At 50.2% G+C, this 21,039-nt stretch overlaps 1 protein-coding gene and 1 long non-coding RNA gene across 2 annotated transcripts in view; one reads left to right on the forward strand and one right to left on the reverse strand.

The window, feature by feature from the left end:
- Positions 1-20,051, forward strand: part of LOC122365842 (homeobox protein unc-4 homolog) — a 35,212-nt gene extending 15,161 nt beyond the window's left edge. Inside the window, exons 2-4 of the mRNA XM_043337424.1 lie at positions 17,533-17,702; positions 18,423-18,539; positions 18,791-20,051. Of these exons, the coding sequence (XP_043193359.1) occupies positions 17,533-17,702; positions 18,423-18,539; positions 18,791-19,435 (932 nt within the window). The 3' untranslated portion in view covers positions 19,436-20,051. The remainder of the gene's footprint in view (positions 1-17,532; positions 17,703-18,422; positions 18,540-18,790) is intronic.
- On the reverse strand, positions 1,615-10,497 carry LOC122365843. The gene is made up of 4 exons (XR_006253802.1): positions 10,058-10,497; positions 4,684-4,814; positions 3,040-4,001; positions 1,615-2,332 (listed from the first exon to the last, which is right to left on the reverse strand). It is a non-coding gene; the product is annotated as an uncharacterized LOC122365843 (long non-coding RNA).
- Positions 20,052-21,039: the final 988 nt, after the last annotated feature.

Here is a 21,039-nt window from a genome sequence, read left to right on the forward strand (position 1 = left end):
TTGTCGCCGGCGGGCACCCATTCTCGAAATTCGTATATGCATGGACGGAAGTAAAGTCCGTGTTTACAGGGACGTCCACGTTTTTCGGTGTCACGCCGTTGCCGTTGAATTTTCGACGATGCCCTCTTGACATGACAACAAGCGAAGTTGCCCGCTTGTTACTAGCCCGATTCTGTGCCGAAATTGACGTGTTTAAGGGTAGAGAATTCGACCGACATACATGGACCAAAAAAAGATGTGATAAGGGTGTTTGCATGGACAGTGGGCGGAGCCTAATTTCTCTATGAGTTATTTTCATATATCCATGGACTTGTGGGCGGAGCTTAACACAGTCCATGTAAGCACGGTTTTATTCGCTTACTCGATTCGAAAGCAACCTCTAATCGTGTTTTATCGCCATTAGATTGTATGTCATGCGCGTAATTTAACCCTCGCCAGACCTGTTGTTTTTCTACATACCGTTGGTACGACCCCCTCACCTTTTCGGCCCTAATAAATAACCTGAACTCATGTGACCTTTAGGAAAAATCCGAGATGTACAGCCCTCTGCAGACTGCGTGGTAGGTATTCTTTTTTCGATAAAACCGATAATAACTCAAAGACTAAGTTATCGGTCGGTCGGATCTCATTGCGTATAGATGCGCCATGCTCCACTCCTTCGATTGGTTCTATCACTGAACGAATTATACAACTAGTGTAGCAACAAAATGCAAAAGTTTGTTTTGGGGGCAGATATAAACTTTCTTGTACTGTTGTCAAACTAGCTGGAAAATGTATACCAAAATAAGCCCAATCTAAGGTGCGGAGTCTCGCACGTCTTGCTGTTACGTTTTCCGAGTGGCTAATAGCATATAGTATTCGCGTTATTCCCGGTTTTGTCGAAAAAAGAATACCTACCACGCAGTTTGCAGAGGGCTGTACAAGGTGTGAGGCCTCTAGATGATATTAGCCATTAGGCACTGTAAGTTTCATCTCCCTTTGAAAGCTCCTCTGGCACTGAGAGCGTTGCGAAGTTGCGACATTTTAGGACCGTGCAGATGCTCACTTATGTCGTAAGTCATTAACTTGACCTGACCTGAAAATGCGGATGATGTCACAAGATTCGGGTTGAATCAAATGTCAGGTATGCTAAGGTCCAGCTCTCTATCTTCAGCGTGTCCCGAGCTATCGTAAAAAATAACAAATATAAAAGGCGCGGCGCTCCCCCCCCCCCCATTCGGCCGGCGAGCGTTAGTTAAACCGCGCCTGACAGGGAAGAGGGCTATTTAGAGCCCCTCCCCTCCCTACACACTATACACAAACATATAAACACTAAAATGTGTGTGCAAATTTTATATAAAAAATGTGTGGAGATCTGGTGATTGTTCGGAATGATGGACTCGAGTGAAGCGTGAATTGTCGGCACCGATCACCCCGTCAAAGAGCAAGAAAGTAGCTGCTAAAGAGTTAAATGAGGTCATATCACATGGGCATGAATACACTTACTATCGACTGTTCGAATTATTCAAATGTATTGCTTAAGTCTCGCTCAGCTCCCAAATTCTGCAGAACAGAAAAGACTCGGTTGATTATTGTTGCGAGATACACAGATGAGTTTTGAAATAAGAAAAAAAATGGAACGCTTCACACCATATATTATCAAATATCAGCCACGCAAGTCAGCATGAATGATCAAAGAATGATATTACCTGGCGAACTGAGGGCAAACAATTGCATAATTTTAAGCCAGCTGATAATGATTTTCTTCGCGGTGAAAAGTAATCCGCCTATGTGATTGCGTCATACCGCCGCTCGTCAGGTCCGCATGAACAGGGCCAGGTCATTCGTTCGCGCGCCACCAGCGCGAGCGGACGGCGAATGCCGAGCGCAACAGTTTACATAACAACTTTGCACATGTTGAGGCGGAACAAGCAAATCCGCTGCCACAGACGAGGCATCTTTGTCACCACGCACCTTCATGAACGTAGACAATTAACATGAGTGTATGCCTAAACATTGAACATGAATCTCGAGCCGCAGTCAACGGCGGCAGAGCGCATATTCTGGGCGGGCACGCACACGCGGCGGCTGCCGACTGTGCGCGCGCGTGGGGCGGTGGCACCAGTGGAAGGGCGTCTAGCGTGCGCGTGGCGGCATCGGCGCCGGTAGACGGCCGTCTTGGCGCGCGCGCGGCGGCGGCGGCGGCGGCGGCGGCTGTCTTGGCACGCACTCGTCGGCCAGCTGGACGGAGTCAGAGCAGCCAGATTCCCAACCAGAACTGACGGTCTTCCGACGCAGCGTCTTCAGTACGGCCAGAGACAGACTCGTTGTCCAGCGCCTCAGTCTCCTCCGTCTGGCATCACACAGGGGTGGGGCTGGGTTAATACAGGCTGACACGGGGAGTAGTTAGGTTTAATACCGATCTGGCAAGAGAGAGGGTAATGGGTCAAACACTGAGCTGACACAGGAGGAACGGCTGGGTCGAACAGCGAGCTGACAAGGGGTGGGGGCTGGGTCAAATACCGATCTGACACGGGGAGGGGTCTGGGTAAGACATCAGGCTGACACAGAAGAGAGGTTAGATCGAACACCGAGCTGGCACGTGGGAGTAGTTAGGTCTAATACCGACCTGACACGATGGAGGGGGCCGGGTCAAACACCGAACAAACACGGGGAGAGGGCTGGGCGAACACCGAGCTTTTAACGCATAGGCGGTTACTCGACAGGCCGAAAAGGGAATGTCAGAGAGTAAGTCACCACAGGAGCTAATGCAAAAGGTAGCTGATATTAGGAAAGATAATTACTGACAGCACGGACACGGAAAAAGGCCAAGCTAGTCGTACGAGACACCATAAAGTATCACAAATTACCAAAAACACGTCGTTGGCGGTTCATGGTACGGCACATAATTGCCGCACAACTGCTATACGAGGCTCGGAAGACCAATTCCCCGCTGACCCTGCAGATGCACTATCAGCCAAGCCAGTTCAACAGCCATATCAGAGCGACCATGACGTACATAGCTTCCATCGGTACCCCCCCCCCCCACCTAATACCCACCTGTTCAGTATAATCAGCTGAGATGTAGATCAGCGGCCGCCCTGCCCGCAGGTGCCGCGGCCGCCGTCAGCTGTTGTGGTGTCCCCAAACTAGCTGCCGCCGTAGCCAAAACAAGGCTCTTGTGGGCCTCGTAGCCGGCGACCAAGATCGCCACCATGTCGTCGCGTTCGACATCGTGGGCCGCGCCGACGATGTTTCCCCGCGCACGGAGCCGGAGGCCGTAAAAGCACGGACACTCCAGCAACACGTGCGCCTAATTGTCTGCTGCTTCGCCGCAGACCAGGCAGCGGCCTGTTGGACATTCGGTGTCACTGCTGACTGCACTGGGCGCACTCTGACGTTGGCCTTCTTTCAATCCGGTGGAGATGCTGCCCCGATCATCCCCAGTGGCCCGACCAGCGCTGATAAGTGTAACAGCCTTCTCCCTGGTAGCAGCTCGGACCGGGGCGGGGGCGCCGTGAGCTCCGCGCGCGCACTGGAGCAGAAGCGGCCCGCCGGGACCCATATGTCCCAGTCGTCTCCATCTGGTAGCGGCTTGGACCGGGGCGGGGGCGCGGTGAGCTCCGCGCGCGCACTGGAGCAGAAGCGGCCCGTCGGAACCCGTATAACCCAGTCGTCTCCATCTGGTAAGCGGAGCAGGGAGCCGCCGCCGCCAAACCATCCTCCGCCGGCCCGTCCGAACAGATCCAGACGGCCTCATCCGGCAGCTCCCGGATGCATTCCTCCGCGCAGCACGGCCACTACAGATGCTGCGAGCCTGCGAGGCTGGCCCGCGGGCCGACTGCCGTCTGGACGCGCGCGCGCAACGGCGGCGCCAGCGAGCTGCTGTGTAGGCACTCGCCCGTCGGCCAGCTGGACGGAGTCAGAGCAGCCAGATTCACCAACCGGAACTGACGGTCTTCCGACGCAGCGTCTTCAGCACGGCAAGAGACAGGCTCGTCCAGCGCCTCACTCTCCTCCGTCTGGCATCACACAGGGGTGGAGCTGGGTTAATACAGGCTGACACGGGGAGTAGTTAGGTTTAATACCGATCTGACAAGAGACAGGGTGCTGGGTCAAACACTGAGCTGACACAGGAGGAACGGCTGGGTCGAACACCGAGCTGACAAGGGGTGGGGGCTGGGTCAAATACCGATCTGACACGGGGAGGGGTCTGGGTAAGACATCAGGCTGACACAGAAGAGGTTAGATCGAACACCGAGCTGGCACGTGGGAGTAGTTAGGTCAAATACCGACCTGACACGGGGATTGGACTGGGTCAAAGTTTAGACGTTTCTGTCACTGGCGGTGGACCTGCGCGTCACCCTCCCCGTCGGCGCCCACCTTCGGGACCACGGCCGTAGCCAGCTCGGCCAGCTCCAGGTCACCCTTGACATTCTATAGCTTAGTCTGAACACCAGAACACACAGGTCAGGTCAATTATCAGTATTTTGAGTAAATCAATAACATTTTACCAGTTTCCCACGCATTTACTTTGATGCACCATAAGAAGCGGCGGTTGCTGTGCACTAACGTTTTCCCTGTAACTACCCCCCCCCCCCACACACACACAGGCCTGTACCTTCCTGCCGTCCTCTCTTTAGTTCTTGTGTGCGGGTTCCCTCGTCCGTAGCAAGCCCCCCCCCCCCCCCAGACCCGACACACCTGTATCCGATGGGCGTCCGAGCGCGAGACTGTTGGTGATGGCGACGGCGTCGCCTGTATGAGCGCGCGCGAACAGTTTTTCTCTGGAATCCCTTGTGCACTGAAGGTTCATTTTTTCTGGAGGTCGCATCCTGCAACGAGGAAAAAAAATGTTAAAGAATAGCAAAATCCCAAGGGATGATGCATTACTTACCTATATGGCGGGCATCACCATACAGTTATGAAAATGCCATCAACATTTAACTGTCAAAAATGGAAATATGGCTTATGTGGCCTGCATCACTATGTTGTCATGAAAATGCCATCAAAATTCAAACATGACCATTGACCTTGAGTCTGAGTAGGTATCTTTGTACCGGGCATGAGCTGAGTTTCTGCTTAGCCTGAATACTCTGAAACTGGGCTTCAGCTTCTTGGGCTCGGCTGGGCTCTTTGACAAAAGCTTATCACATGAGCAAGTCTCTGACTGAACCGGTCAGCGGTCTCTTCAACTCAATGTGCTATAAATTGAAAATTTTGATGGAAAACAACATGCAGTTCCATTGATATTTCACTTTTTTGGATCATTTACCTTTCTGTTCTCACATACCGGAGCTGAGTTTTACATAGGCGTGGGGACAGGGGGAAAGGGGGCGACCGGAGGGCCATGCCCCCCCCCACTTTCGGAGGTGGGGGGCAGCAATGTTAACTCCCCCCCATTTTTTGATGAACTTTTGCGCCTGTTTATACCACTCGGCACCCTGAACAGTGAACACCAAAACTTGACGATTCTTCAGGTTCGGCCTTCCCTTCGAAATTCGATGAAGATTTCCTTTTTGTATCTACAGCGTTAAAGTTAATGAGCGCAAATTTCCTTCACTCAATGTAGGAAACCATATCAGAAGCAACAAAAGAGAGGTCTGTTGGCAGTATTACGTTGAATACGAGGCGAGGCGTATGATAGCAGTGAAAGAAAAGATTAGACAACAGTGGCCAGAGGACCGAAAAATCCATGCTTTGCTGCAAATAAAATAAAAATAAATCTGCTTTGCTGAGCCGAACGCATTGAAAATTGCAGATGCTTTCATCACACTGTCATCATCATGTCTCCATCAAAAGTTACTGTCAAAAACTTATGGTGAGCATTGGTGAGATTTCTGGTGACCTCTAGGCTCTACAGTCTACAGGCTTCTGCACACACTGCTAGGGGCCATGCTGGTCACTGAGGAGCCACGCTTGTCAGTGCCCTTACGCCGGTCTCTAAGAGCTCCAAGTGGTCGATCTCTGAGGATCCCACGCAGTCTTTGGAGGCTTCACGTCGGCCCCCTGGTTCTTAGGTCATTAAGGACTAAGCTGGTCCATTTTAAGCCTCAGCAGTCAGTATAGGTCTAAGAGCCTCAGGTCGCCCTAACGGAGCCAATATCGATCTCTTCGGGGCCCTTTGCTGGTTGAGAGCTGATGCCCTAAGCTTTAAGAGGTCCCAACTCGAGTTATGACACCTGCTCTGGCCCCTGATGGCTCCATGTCGTCCTCAGAGGCCTCACTCCGACCTCTGAGGTCTCATGCTGGCCTTTGACGGCCCCATACGAACAGATGAACCCACGCTGGCCTCAGGGCCCTACGAACGATGGCCTTAAGAGGCCCCTGCTGACCTCATGGAACCCAGGGAACATCTAGAAGCCTATATCGGTCTTTGAAGGCCTCGTGCCGGCCTCTAAGGGTCTTCTCCGAGGGCCCAGTTCTGCATAAGGGCTTAAAACGGCTGGCGAGGTCCTCGAGATGGCCTCTGATGGTTTCTGAGGGCTTAGCCGTCGGAGGACCGAGGAGAGCAATTAGATGCATCGAGAGTATTCCGATAGGGTTTTGGTAGAAGGGATGCAACTACCTGACATAATGACATAAATGACCGTGAATTGATCGACCTAGCGGCTGCGGAGATCTCTAAAAATAAGCCTCCAGGCTCTAAACAAGCCTAAAAATACATCACTTGAGCGGATCAACATTGACACCCATGACTTTCCACGTGGCACGGCAAGGGCCGGGCCGGAAGTTGCGGGGTCACAAAAATAGGTGGAGCGGTGTGTTCGAGACTGGCGGGTGCCAGCGAGGGCCGGGCAGCGGAGCAGCACGTGCTCCAGGACATAAAACTCTTCTCGGCACACGGCGCAGAGCGCCGCGGGGCACCGCTTGTCCAGGCACTGTTGGCCTGCCGCGGAGGGGAGACGGCCGATTTGGTGTACGTACTGGAGCGAGCGGCCCCAGTGGCCTGCCCTCATGTGGTGCACCGAAACGGCGTCCCCCCGGTCCTCTCAGAGGATGGGGACTGCTGCGTGCTCCCGAAGAGTGGCTTGAATAGTGACTCGGACCAGTTGCTGCACCATTGACGCGAGACCTCCCGGCGTCCCAGAAGACCCTGCTAGGAGCCGCCATCTGGACCGAACTAGCGGCCCTGGGACCAGATGGCCAAGGAGGCGGCCGCGCTCCCCCAGGCGGCGGTCCCGGTGGACGTCGCTACCGCCCACCGTGCGGCCGTCAGAATGGCCCGCGACCGCACCACCGCCGTCTGGCCGGAGGGCTGGTACCGGACCCTGATGGGGAACCGGCTGCCGCTACCGGTCGCGACGGGGGACAGATCGTCGGCCGTCGACGTCCATCAACTCCGCGCGGGCCACTGGTCAGGATCCCGCCAATACCTTCACCGGATTGGACGGAACTCTTCCGAAGATTGCCGCCAGTGCCCTGACTGTGCGGCGGGCCGGTGCACCGTGTGCCGGGAGGAGGCCGACACGCCCCGGCACCTCTTCTTCCGGTGCCCGGCCCTCATGGGCTGGCGTCTCCGGAGGTACGGGACGATTTTCCCGAGCCCGGAAGACGTCCGCGGCGACGGAGAGGTGGCGGCCCTGGCGGCCGCCGTGAGGGACCTCCAGAGCCGCACGGCTACACCGCGGTAACGCGGCTGGAGGGAACATTAACAACAACATTAACAACAAGGCCGCACAATGAACCGCCCGGGTAGCGAGCGGGCGTCCGAGGGCGGGGCGACCGCTTGTTTCGCCACGCCGTTCGTGCTCTCATTCCCCTCGATCCTGCAGTGGGCAGGAGCCTGGAACCCACTGCAGGATTACTTCACGACGCTCGGCCATGTTTAACAAGGTCTTCCATGCCTATCTCCGCGCCGAGGGTGGAGGCCTCACCTGGGCGGAAGCTCCTCCCCTGAATAGACTTAGGGCGGCTCGCAAGTCGAAGCACACGACGACCGAGGCGGGGGACGTCCCATCCCAAACCCTCTCCAGAGCCGCCCGCAGGTGAATCTGCTGCTAGACTGACAAGCGTGGCGAAAAATTCGGTGACCGCCATTCGCCGAAAAAAATTCTGCGGCCGCCCTGCTCCGAAAACTTAGCGGCCGCCATGCGCTGAATTCGACGCATGCGAAGTTACGCCGGAGCTGAAATTTTCGGCGCAATCCCCGCCACCACGCCGGACATATTCGGCATCACGTGTATTGTTTTCCAGTCTGGCAACAGGAACGGAAAAATTATAGTCATTTGATGTTTCAACTGGATGAATTGCTTTGAAATGTCCAAGGAAGTGGCCCTTGAAAGCCGCTCTTCTGTAAAACTAACTGGCGCAGTTTAGAAGCTACTTGACAGTTGCCACAGCCAAGTTGATTTCAATTTTCAAACTCAAGGAAGACTTTAAAAATCCCAAATTTCATTCCACAGGTTCCACTTCATTTTAATTTTCAAATTTGCGGAATTTTAGCTCAAAATTAGGTAGGTAGATGTGGTAGGTATAGATTAATATTTGTGGTTCTCATTGCAATGTCAACCTGCAGATTTTACAGCATTAAGTGTTTCTGCTTTTTATGACACAGATGCTGGGTTAAGATGAGTAAATTCACAAAAGAGAGGAAACACTTTGACCAGAGCATGGCCATGGACATTCACCTAAGTTACAAGTTTGCATTTCATACAAGGCTATTGTGCCTTTTCAGTAACAGCAGCAGGTCAGCAAACTCATCCACCAACTGTGCCCCTGCAACTGGGGGAAGCAGGGAAATGAAGTGTGACTAATGGTTGGTGACAAAGCCTATCTATTCATCTGAGTCTGTCTCAGCTGAGTCTTCATGGGTGGAAGCACTAATAGTTATGCAATGTCTGTAATTGTTATGAGGTAAAACAGTAGCTGCAATGTTGGATAATATACATAATACATACCTATGAGGCAGAATAAAAGAAATCTGCCAAGTTAAATGCAAATAATTTTATAAAAAGGTAAATATAATCAACCATGGTGATCAACCATGTCTATGAATATAGAAAATTGACAGAAGTCAAAGCAAGGTTGTCAAACAGCACAGCTGCCACATACCCAAAATACTCTATTAATTCAGATTTAAAAATGGATACACCCATAAATGATCACATTGATACATGCTTATGCAATCTCCAAATTAACATTTCCATACAATGTCCAGCAAAAATCCACAGCATAGGTACCTATCAAAATTCGGTGCCGGGGACCCCAAAAGCCTTAAAACTATCAATTGACACCACAGGCAAAATTTTAGGATTTTATAAGTTATAAAACAATGTATGATTTTTCCCCTTTATCATAAAGACCACAGGCCAGCCAATGACCATGCACAACAACACAATTGGACAGTGATGAAATTTAACTATATATACCTCTGGGAAAAAGTCACATTTTCATTGCTCTAATCTACTCTGGATATTACCTTTAAAAAAATTGAGCCAAGATGGTCTAGAACCCTACCAACCAGGACTTCGGAAATGGCATTCGGAATTATGTAGGAATTATGTCGGAATTATGTGTAGGTACTACATATGGCTACAGTTTATTATTTCTTGACAATAAAATGGCCAATAACATTTTCTTTTGTAATCAGATAGATCAGCACCACTGATAGGCAATATAACATCTATATATAAAAGTAAAGGAACACTCAGTAGCTGGCAACGCTGCAGACCTGTGCCGTCTGCAGTGTTAAACTTTGTGACTCTGCGTAAGAGGTTGGTAAATTGATTTTCCCCAAATATTCCAAACTGACTTTGGAGCATAAGCAAGATAATGCTGTTCTTGCAACAAAACTAGATTTTAAGGATTCATAACTGTGACTGTGACTGTCTTGAGCAGGCTCAGCTCAACAGCCCCTATTTGTGTACAAATATAGAACAGCATGTCAATATATTGACAGTGGTAGTCTATTTATTATTAGGAAAAGGTCATCTCATTCAAGCACAGGAAAATCAAGCTTGACAAACATGGCATGCCTAAATCTAATGCTGTGGCCATGCTCTTGGGCTTAGAAAAGTGGGGCAACAATACAAAATACAAAAATACATAGTAGTATGCCATACAGCCGAATGCTTACCTTTCTATTTCCACCCATCGTTATCCACTCGCCTAGAGCACAATCCAAACGCCAACCAAACGCGACACGACTCTTCCAACACAGAAAAACGCACATGGAAATTGCCGCGAGAACTTTCTCGGCGCCGCCGATGTTGCTTACCAACGGCTTCAAGCCTTGCAACAGCTGACGATTAGTGAGAACTGACTTCTTTTCATGGACGACCAATCAGAACCGGTCTTACAAAAATGCCAACCAATCAAAATGTCGCTCTAAAAGGGCGATGCTATCGCCACGTGGTGGTGAAAAAACACACTAATCTAGGATAGCATTTTACATAGGAGTATTCTCAAGGACGAACGGGCGCGTCCATGCATTTCGGATGATTGGTATATCGCTTCATCGTCCATGATAATGCCCGAAACTGCTATTAGGAATTCATGGACAGCGAGACGTCCATGCAATCCCAGCCGTCCACGTTAATACCCTAAAAACCGCAAATTGTCCATGGGTTTACAACATTTCAAGCACATACGGCTCTAGGCCGTTGTACACGGGCAACTTCCGCCGGCAACTCTCAGCAATCGGTTGCTCGGCGACTCTGGGCAACCGATCGCCCAGCAACCGGTGGCAGCATGCGAGCAACTCCTAGCAACACCAATGAATTTGCTTTCACATTGCTGACGTCACAATTACGTCACGCCGAGGCACTGGGCGACTCTCGACAACCGGCATTCCAGAGCCCACCGGCAACCGGACGCAGATGTTGTTTGAGGTTTGTGGCGTTGGATATTCAAGTTTTCTGCATATTATATATGTATCGATAGACGATATGTATTAATGATAGCTTGCCTGTGCCATCGTTCGCTAGTGATGCCACTATCTTTTTAACGCCAAAACGTGGTATTAAAAGTTAAAACAAATATCAAAGGTTGGAGTAGCTTGTATATGTTGTTTATCTGTGGCATGGGTTGATAATCACTAAAATGATATTAGTCCAAAGCGATTGTTTTATTGAATGGGTGCTTTCAGGGGTCATACAGCTCCCTTCATGGGCGCAGAAATGCGCTACGAATACTTGCGCCTACGAAGAAATGCGAGACAAAATAATGCGACACGAATAAATGCGCCGACGAAGATTTGCGGACGAAAAATTGCGCGACGAAGAAATGTCATACGAAGATTTGTCCTGGTATCTTCAGACTGGGCCCACTAGCTTGCTGTGAACTCCGACTTATTGAGATCTACTCACTGATACCTATAGGGCTCCGATATTTGGAATGAGATTAAGAACACCAATACAGGCCCAAGTGGTTAATTTTCTTTGAAACATAGGTAAAAATGGCCCACTTTCGTTATATATTATGCCCCCAGGTCCCCCCAGAAAATGGAATTCATGGGGCCCGGGGGGACGGTCCCCCACGGTTTCTCCGGCACTGATCCCCACCAATAAATCAGAATTGAGACCAATATCCAACCTGTCAAAATCCCTTTCAGATATCATGACTAGTAATCGGCATTGAAAAATCTAAGAGGACGGTATTTTGTAAATATTTTACCTATTTGCTGCTCCATAGCTGCATGCTCGTACAGGTCTCGCGGGTTTTAGCGGTAGGTGGCTCGGCGAGCGGGAGGGCAACCAGTTCCGCCTCTGTATCGGTGACCATTTGCTCCGCCCAGTTACTCGCTAGTGTGTACTACGACACATAGTAAAGTGGGGAGGGGAGGGTTAGAGTGGCAGCCTGCGTCGAGGCTAGAACCGGTTTCTATCGTCTGGGCCGGCGACACGGCATGCGGTCAGGGGACGGGGAAAGGTCAGAGGTCACTCACAACGTGCAGTACCGCGTCCCGTCCTCTCTGCGTGCTGACCAGCGCACGACCTCGGCCGTTGGCCAATCGGCATTGAACGGTCAAGGCCACCAGTAGCCAGCGGGCGGGGTGAGCCGACAGCGTGCCGATCCATAGTCGTCCAAAGTTTTTAGCCGCTTACCATGGAGGCCGGGAGACGAGTGCAATGCTATTGCCTATTTCATGGGAACAGGTTGTTTTTTTTTCGTTATTTTTAGAACAAAATCAATGTGAGCCGCTACAAAAGCAAAAAATAAAATGGAATATTCCATAACTCGCACCCATATCGGTGTTTTTGCAGGCGCTAACGTATGGGCGGGGTGGATCAGACCTCACAGTTGATCGGCTTCTGATCAAACTAGAGCTTCATGAAAAGAAGGAACATGTTGCGCGTGACGAGAGGAAGCCGATGATACCCAATTTTTAGATCATACGTCAATCGTTAACCATAGGTCACACGTTGACCTTCCAAGCCAGGTTAATGACCCAAAAGTCGGAAGGATCGAGACCTGCCTAGAAGTTTTTGTTTGTTGTGAGCTTTTATGGTGCTTTCGGTATAAGAGAGAGAGAGAGAGAGAGAGAGAGAGAGAGAGAGAGGGAGAGAGAGTGAGAGAGAGAGTGAGAGAGAGAGAGAGAGAGAGAGAGAGAGAGAGAGAGAGAGAGACAGGCAGACAGACAGACAGAGAGACAGACAGACAGACAGACAGACAGACAGACAGACAGACAGACAGACAGACAGACAGACAGACAGACAGACAGACAGACAGACAGACAGACAGACAGACAGACAGACAGACAGACAGAAAGACATACAGACAGACAGACAGACAGACAGACAGACAGGCAGACAGACAGACAGACAGACAGACAGACAGACAGACAGAGAGACAGAGACAGAGCGAGAGAGAGAGAGAGAGAGAGAGAGAGAGAGAGAGAGCGAGAGAGAGAGTGGGATAAATTGGCCCTCTTAGAAAACGGTCGGTATCTGTATTTATGCGACAATACACGAAATTAAAATGAACCTTAATCCTTCTCACAGCTAGCCTGTTCAACGTGTTTCCATTTCTATCAGTATCGCTAATGACCTCACCTTTAGGCCATGTGACCAGAAACCGGCAGCTAAACTGCGGATATTCTAGGGGCGTGGAAACCTTGAAGATTGACTGTGCCGCAATGTCACCCCTAGTGGTTATAAACCTGGCTAGATCTGCTCCATGCGCTCAGCAGATCGGCAAATTTGTAGTTAAACAGCCCTGAAGGCACCGGCCAAGTAAGCCACAAGGGACCAAACATCATTTCACATGTTAGGACGTTTCTAATCACAAGTATAGAAATGAGCGGTTAACCCACGAGCCGCTGGGCGGGGGGGGGGGGGGGGGCATAAAATTGCTCCCCCTTTACGTTTTGTGGAATATCTCCGAAACCTGATGAGCTACCAACGTGAAACTTGGCAAAACTTGGCAAGTCATTTCACATGGGATTGACACCAAATTGGAACACAACCTCGGCTAGGTATTCAGGAAGATGTGTGCAAAGTTTCTCTTCTCTATCTATTCATCGCAGAAGTAAAGGGCCCCCCAGTAAAATGATGCCCCCCTCCCCCCCCCCCCCCCCAGCGGCCGGCGGGTGGCGCGGAGGCCCAGCGGCCGCCGGGGTAATGAAACCTGACACCCCGAATGCCCATTCTGGCCTAAACATAATGGGCTCTAAAAAGTAGTCACAGACCAATGGCCATTTTGGTCAGGGTCATTAAATTTTCAGGGAGGTGTAAAATATCAAATTGCGGATGGCCTGAACTTATCCTGACCCCTGACCGCATGGATATTAAATTACTTAAGGTGAAAAAAAAATAACTTACGGCACTGAAAGCTTCGCAGCTATCCGCCACTTCCTACGCCAGTTATTCAGGAAAAACTGAGGAGAGGGGTTTATTTTATCACCCCTAGTAAAAGGTAGGGTTTGAATTCCATTAGGTAAAAGTAAACGGTATCATCGAAAAATAGCATTTCTTTTATATTTATCAATAAAAAATGGTGGATTCTTTCGTAATGTTAATAAATGTTTATTAAGTAAAAAATAATTTAAGTTGACCATGGCACGACATTTCCAATCTATTTTATACCTAAACCACCACCCCGTTAGTTCTAGCCCCTCCCGCCTGCCGTCCCCCCCACCCCCCCCCCCCCCACCCCACCACCACTACCACCACACCGGCTGAGTTACAAGGCTGAGGCGAGCGCCTCCCCTTCATGTGCGCCGAATAGCGCCGGGCTCTCGTGACCTCTGACCCCACCGCCCGAGGGCTCGGTCGCTGTCCAAGGACGCCTTGCGCGGCGGGCCGCAGTGATAGCCTCTGCCGAGTCCCGTCTCTATCCACCGTTCACCACGCGCTGGATTCATTCATGCGTCTGTGTTTCAGCGTCCTACCCGTTGGGTGGCACCACTGTAGTCATAGGCGACTGCAGGGAAGCCGCGGTCAGAATGCCCCAAACGGCAGATTTTGAGGTTTTCTTTAAATTTCTCCGAAACTAGCCGGCATACGATCAAACCTTTTTCCATGATCATGGTAGGGAGCTATACGAATAACTCGGTCACATCTTTAAGCCTACAAAGCTGAAGACGAAAAAGATATAGCCGGAAAGGCAAAACCTACCCTTAAAACCCGCGAGACCTGTACGCTTCATTCTGCATATTTGGAGGCAGGTTTCCGGAATTTAGGGCGATGGAAGGATGGGCTTAATTGGTTTGTGAGGATGTGAACTAGTGGTGTGGTCAAAACTACCAGCTACAATACTGACCGCAAGTTCCGACATACTGTGGCTAATATGCACATTGTCAAATTAGCGAATCAAATATATAATTATATCAAAATTATTTTGGCTCCAGATGTATAAATTTATACTTGGATTTTAATTCAAACGTCAGACCTGCCGAGATGTTCCAAATGATTTGGGATTGGATTGCAGGGAAAGCGATGGAATCGAACAGGCATGTAAGTGTAAAGACTTAGGGAAATTATAACTTCTCGCTTCATGCGCTCAACTCGCGAATTGTGTAATTCAATTTGGACACATCATCGCTTTTTTGCATCTATTTGCCGCCTGTCATGCGGCAATAACCGTCGATGCAGGCATTCACATTCATGTTGGTAAGTCGTGCCGCTTTACAGCTTTCACCACATAGAAAGGTAAAATAAAGGCTTCTTTGATACACCGCTTTAGTTTGGGGAAGCTAACATTTCTCTCTCAGCTTTGACCATATCTCTCGCTTTGAGATTTTGTAGATCTCTCAATATCAGTCATGTTATAGTTAATTTGCTCTATGTAGGCCCAAAGGCAATATCGACAGGGAACACTGCCGAGAGACACGTATATTTTCAATTGAAGAAATCCTTGCACGCCCATCCGTCATTTAATTTATTTTACTCCCGTCATCGTCCAATATAATTCAATTCGACTGTCCGTCAATTCAATCATATTTACCGCAAACTCATCAATGAGCATGTAATCATCATGAGTGTTATAAAACGCCTCGCTGTCCATGTAGTAATGCTCACTGAAGCCTTCACATGACCATTTGTCAGAATTAATAACTGGAAACGTAGGTATTGGAGCGGGTTAAATGGCCTTCTAGAACCCAGAATGATGTGCTCATATCACGATAGGTGTGCCATGCAGTTTGGCGGCGTATGCTAGAAAGAGCATGAAAAGGAGAGGGAGGAGGAAAGGAGAAAGAAAGAAAGAGAGAGAGAGAGAGAGAGTGAGAGTGAGTGAGTGAGTGAGTGAGTGAGTGAGTGAGTGAGTGAGTGAGTGAGTGAGTGAGTGAGTGAGTGAGTGAGTGAGTGAGTGAGTGAGTGAGTGAGTGAGTGAGTAAGAGAGAGAGAGAGAGAGAGAGAGAGAGAGAGAGAGAGAGAGAGTGAGAGTGAGAGAGTGAGAGAGTGAGTGAGTGAGTGAGTGAGTGAGTGAGTGAGTGAGTGAGTGAGTGAGTGAGTGAGTAAGAGAGAGAGAGAGAGAGAGAGAGAGAGAGAGAGAGAGAGAGAGAGAGAGAGAGAGAGAGAGAGAGAGAGAGAAAGAGGAGAGAAAGAGGAGAGAAAGAGGAGAGAAAGAGAGAGAGAGAGAGAGAGGGGGCAACCGTGTGTTTTCGTAGGTTGGCTGCAAGTGTTGCACCCACAGCCTGAGCCTGCTAAACGATTACCGGAACTCGCACATTGCTCGGCAAACGACCAGGGAGGGACAAGGCCATGTGCCTCGCCCAGCAATCTTCATAGACCGGATGGTTAGTTTAGGAGGAAACTTAGCTATTTCCTGACTAGACTGTTCTATGTATAATCGTCTGTGGGCACAGCGCACTCGATTCTAGTTCATAACAACACTGCTTTAGCTTAGTGTAGCTAGCTCTACTCCAGTTCAGTCTCTAGCCAAGCTCTCAATCTAGATAAGTTCAGCATTAGTTTTCTGACGTTTTCAGACCCCAAAGCGCTGAGAGAGCTAACAACTACGGATAAGTAAGTGTCCTTAGTCCTTACGTGCACTCTCGTTGCACGCAGTCGTCCTGCCACACCCTCTTCACCTACCACCGTCCAAACTCACCACGTCTACCCCAGCGCACCACGTTCGCCACGACGGCACGTGATTGGCGGGTCGCGCCGCGTCGGCCGCGCCGGCCATTGCTGCGCCGAGTACGCCGCCGGCCACGGGCCGACGCTACCCGGCTAACAGCGGCTATTAGCGCGCCCAGCTATGAAATACGGCCGTAATCATTTTAGCCAGCCGGCTCGCAGCGGCCCTAGGCCGTTGCTCCAATGGCGGCACGTTGCATGCGCCGGGATCGTATCGGTTTCAATTTGTCGGCCCGACAGTGCGCATTGATTGGCTACAAGGAGGCAAAAGCGGCGTTCCGACACGCCACTGCGCAGTGTTTGCCGCGATAACGCGCCGTAGTAAACGCCCCGGTCGCGCCTTGGGTGGGTTAAATGCCGTGGCGAGCGAGCGGGGCTTTTCTGAGAGGACCGAGAACGGAACCTTGTAAGACGCTGGCTGGCGTTCGAGGGGGTCCGTCGGGGCGATAGGAAATGTTGCACACATTTGAAACACTTTCCGGGATGACATGGGGGGGGGGGGGAGACCAAGCCTCCGTTACTTTAGTATTTCAATATGAGATGTGGACATTGGCTAACAACACCTTTATCTGGATACGAAAATTCGGTCTATTGCTAGAATGCAGCAAGTAGAGATGTTGACCGACAGGGCAAAATTATTCGCTGTGGTTGCGCTCAGTGCTGTACCGACGTGCAAATGTGGCGACCATCCTCATCGTTTCAACCTGGATAATGACCAACCAGCCTACCAGCTTGCATTTGACCAAGTTGGACACTCACTCGCGAAATGTTTGTCTCTATGCCTCCTCTCTCGGCTTCCCAAAACTCTGTTTTAGATTAAAAAAGAGGAGCTTTTTACCACCCTCTTCTCCTGATTCTTTTATATTGGCCCCTTGGCTAAACGACACTGCATTCATTGATCTTTCAATAGCCACCATGCTTTGTTGACCTTCCTTCCTCAGTTTACCACTGCACTCTACGTCGACCCCCCTCGCTTGCCCACCATTCTAGATTGACCTAACTTGCGATCTTCTCCTCCTTTCACCAACAGAGTTTGAAGACGGTGAGGACGCCGCCGCCAAGCGACGTCGCTCGAGGACCAACTTCAACAGCTGGCAGCTGGAGGAACTGGAGAGGGCCTTCCAGTCCGGACACTACCCCGACGTGTTCATGAGGGAGGCGCTGGCGATGCGACTGGGTCTCACCGAGAGCAGAGTGGCGGTGAGTGTGCTTGGAGGGGGTGTTCTAAGGAATGACGACGGGTCTTCACTCCTCGCTGCTGGCTTCTCCCAGCAGCGAAGTAGCGTTGAGCTAAACGCTCCTTGTATTGTATTGAACAATCATGAGCGATCCACATTCTGAAAGTGCGTGGCGATTACTACTAAATAAAAATACTCCTTTGGAAAAAATACACATTTTGAGGTTATTGTCTTGCTTGGACATCAAAACAATATATAATTTTAACGGACGTTGTAGCTTAACAGTGAATTGTAATCAGCGCGCAATCTGCATCAACCGCAGACTTACCAATATAAATTTATTTCCTTTCATCACCTTTTTTTCTTTTGAATAGATAGGTGAAATGCATAACAGCTTTCTTCTAAGCAATTCAATGCGGGACTTGAGCCCAGTTAACGGCCTGTAATGAGTGTTTCGCGCAGAATCGCCACTTTCCACCCTCTTCCCACTGTGCGTGTCGCCATTATCCTCGTCTAATGGTGATCTCAGCTTACCGCCGCAATGGCGAATCTAATGGCGGTCTTAGCCTACCACCACCACTCCACTAGCCAACACAATTAAAAGATAAGATTTCCGACAATCCCGGCGCAGTTTTCACTCTCCTTTGCGCCACTATCACCGCACGATCGCTGTAATTGGTGCGGCCATTTTCGGCTGGCTTCAGCCCTAGTTTTTGTGTCTGACTGTTGGGTTCCTCCACAGGTTTGGTTCCAGAACCGGCGGGCGAAATGGCGTAAGAAGGAGCACACGAAGAAGGGGCCGGGGAGGCCGGCACACAACGCTCACCCGCAGACCTGCAGTGGTGACCCCATATCACCGGTGAGGATAAAGAACGACCCCAACCGCTAGCGTGTTCGATAGGGAATGGAGTGAGAAATATTGAGGCAAACGATTACGTGTCAACGATCGTCGTACGGGAATGCAAATGCTTTGTGTCTTAAAGATTTATATCAGTGGACACTTTTGCCTACTACAATGATTGCTTACCTCCGACAAGAAGATGAGCCATTTGGTGAGTGACTTTTTCAAGTGAAGTTCGATACTAACTCTCAGCGTTCTCATATTCGCAGGAGGAGCTGGAGCGAAAGGAGGCCGACAAGAGGGAGCGTAAGCTGGTGAAGCAGCTGGAGCGTCAGCAGCGGAAGCTGGCCCAGAAGGGCATCCACGTTGAACTCGCCACACTTCGAGCTGAGTGGGAAGGCCGTCAGCGACGCGATGAGCCAGAGATTGACGTGGTGTCTACCGGAGAACCCGTCGAGCCGCCATCAGACGATAGCCAGCCACCGGTTAGTAATGTTGGTAACACGACCAAGAAGGCGTCGTTGTCGCTGTTCAGCATCGAAAGTCTGCTAGGCGAGAGCCGACCGGAACCTCGCCAAAGGCCGGTGAGCGGACCTCCAACAGGTCCTCAGCAAGACTGCTCGGCTCAGCCAGACTGCATGCCGAAGCCAGACTGCGGGCCACAGTCAGACAGCATGCCCCAGGCAACGCTGATCCAGTGTGGTCAACAAGAAGAACGCGCACCTCAGCTAATGCTGACCCAGTCTGAGCCTCAGGTTGAAACGAACCCAAAGGCCTCCGCCCCAGCTGAAGTTCTTCAAGAACCAGCTGGTGTACATGCCACAGCGCCTGCTTCCGGAGTGGGGATCCCTCCAGGACTGCTGAGAGTAAGAAGCCTGAGTGCCAGCAATGAGATGCCCATGAACGAAAGCTAAGCAGGTGTCCATTCGTTGTTGTTGTGTTGTTGCTTTCTTGAGAGATGCCAATGTAACTGTCGCGAGTCCTATCTGCTTTGTTTAAGTGAGTGGTTAACAAGTCCGTGCCGTCAGTATGTGACATGTGTAAACCTGCCAGCAAGGCACCAAGTCAGTTCCTTATACATGGCTCGTAAGCCACCGTCTCCGAACTCCGACGTAGAGTATATTTTTGTTACAAACATGTCCATGAACGTTGGTCTATGCCGTGTTCCTAACACTGTCCTTCAGCTGGTTGATTTCCAACATATCACTTCACCTCACGTCCGTATATGCGTGTGCTACGTCCTCAACGTGTTCCAATTTTGCACGAATAACTGTGTGAAAATCTGTGTGAGAGTGTCGAGAAGTGATAGTTAACCCATGAACGGTGTTTCGTGGCGCACATAGCTTTACCTTATTTAACACGGTAGTCCCAACAAGGGCCCAGTATACTATTGATATGTGGAGGGGATTTAACACGTCTGGTTCGCGATAGAGTGGTCAGTAGTGTTGTTGTAGATTGTGCTCGGTGGGCTGATGTGCTCTACGGCGCTATGTTCGCGTGTCGGTCGAAATATACAAAGACGAAGAAGAATCGTGGTCTTTGGTCATACGCCTGAGTAGTTTGGCCATCGGACGCCATGTAAGCTCTTAGCTCGCTTCGCGATTGTCCTGGGTGACGGACATCAAAAGTGGGACTTGGCGGCTGGTGGCGGACATAGTCGCACCGTGCAAGGCGTTGGGATCTGGAGGGAGGACCTGACGGTACGACATGAACGTGAACGAGGACAAGGGGACGTGGTTTGAGATCTTGTGGTAACATCTGACGAGAGACAGCATAGGATTCGAATCGGAGCACAATCGTAGAGGCGAACATAGTGATTTCACATTGGTAGAGCGTCAGGCCGAGATACTTTTGTCGACTATAGAATGGGAAAGTGTCGGACGGGACAATGCAGCAAACACCAAAGAAAAACATGCGTTACTTGTATCGGATAAGGTACTCCCGGTAAACGGTCGAAGAAAGACGCCGTATCGCACACACTTAGAACACGAATGGGGAAATAGGTCTGACTTCCGCGATTGTAGAACGTCAGTCACTGTTACCATGCGTCGATGCAAACTTAGGACATCTTCAGCTGTTTGCTTTACGACCAGCAGCGCTGCTTAACATGGAACCAGCGGTGCTGCTTAACGTAGAATTAGACGCACTGACTGGTGTGATATTTCGGTTTGGCGTCCTTCTGGCGGCGTCCGCTAATCTAGGAAAATCCGGGTGGTGTTGATTTTATCGTCGTGTTCTTTCAGAAACTTCAAGAATGATGCTCCCCTGAAACCACTCCATCTCTCTGCATAATGATTGTTTTGGCCTATCAGGTAACTAATTCAGACGTCTAATTTTAATTTCCATTATCTCCCGTTATTAATTCGCCGGGACTTTAATTTACTTCACCCAAAAGAGCCCATCATAATACGCCGTTCAATGAATGAGCAAGTACGTGTCAATCACGTCGGCGTTGAATGGGAAGTTTCGATGGAAACGTGGTTGGTATGGTAACGATCAGCCAGCGGCCCGAAGCAAT

The sequence above is a fragment of the Amphibalanus amphitrite genome, unplaced genomic scaffold (assembly GCF_019059575.1).
Source record: "Amphibalanus amphitrite isolate SeventyFive unplaced genomic scaffold, NRLGWU_Aamphi_draft 000766F_arrow, whole genome shotgun sequence".
Lineage (NCBI taxonomy): Eukaryota > Metazoa > Arthropoda > Thecostraca > Balanomorpha > Balanidae > Amphibalanus > Amphibalanus amphitrite.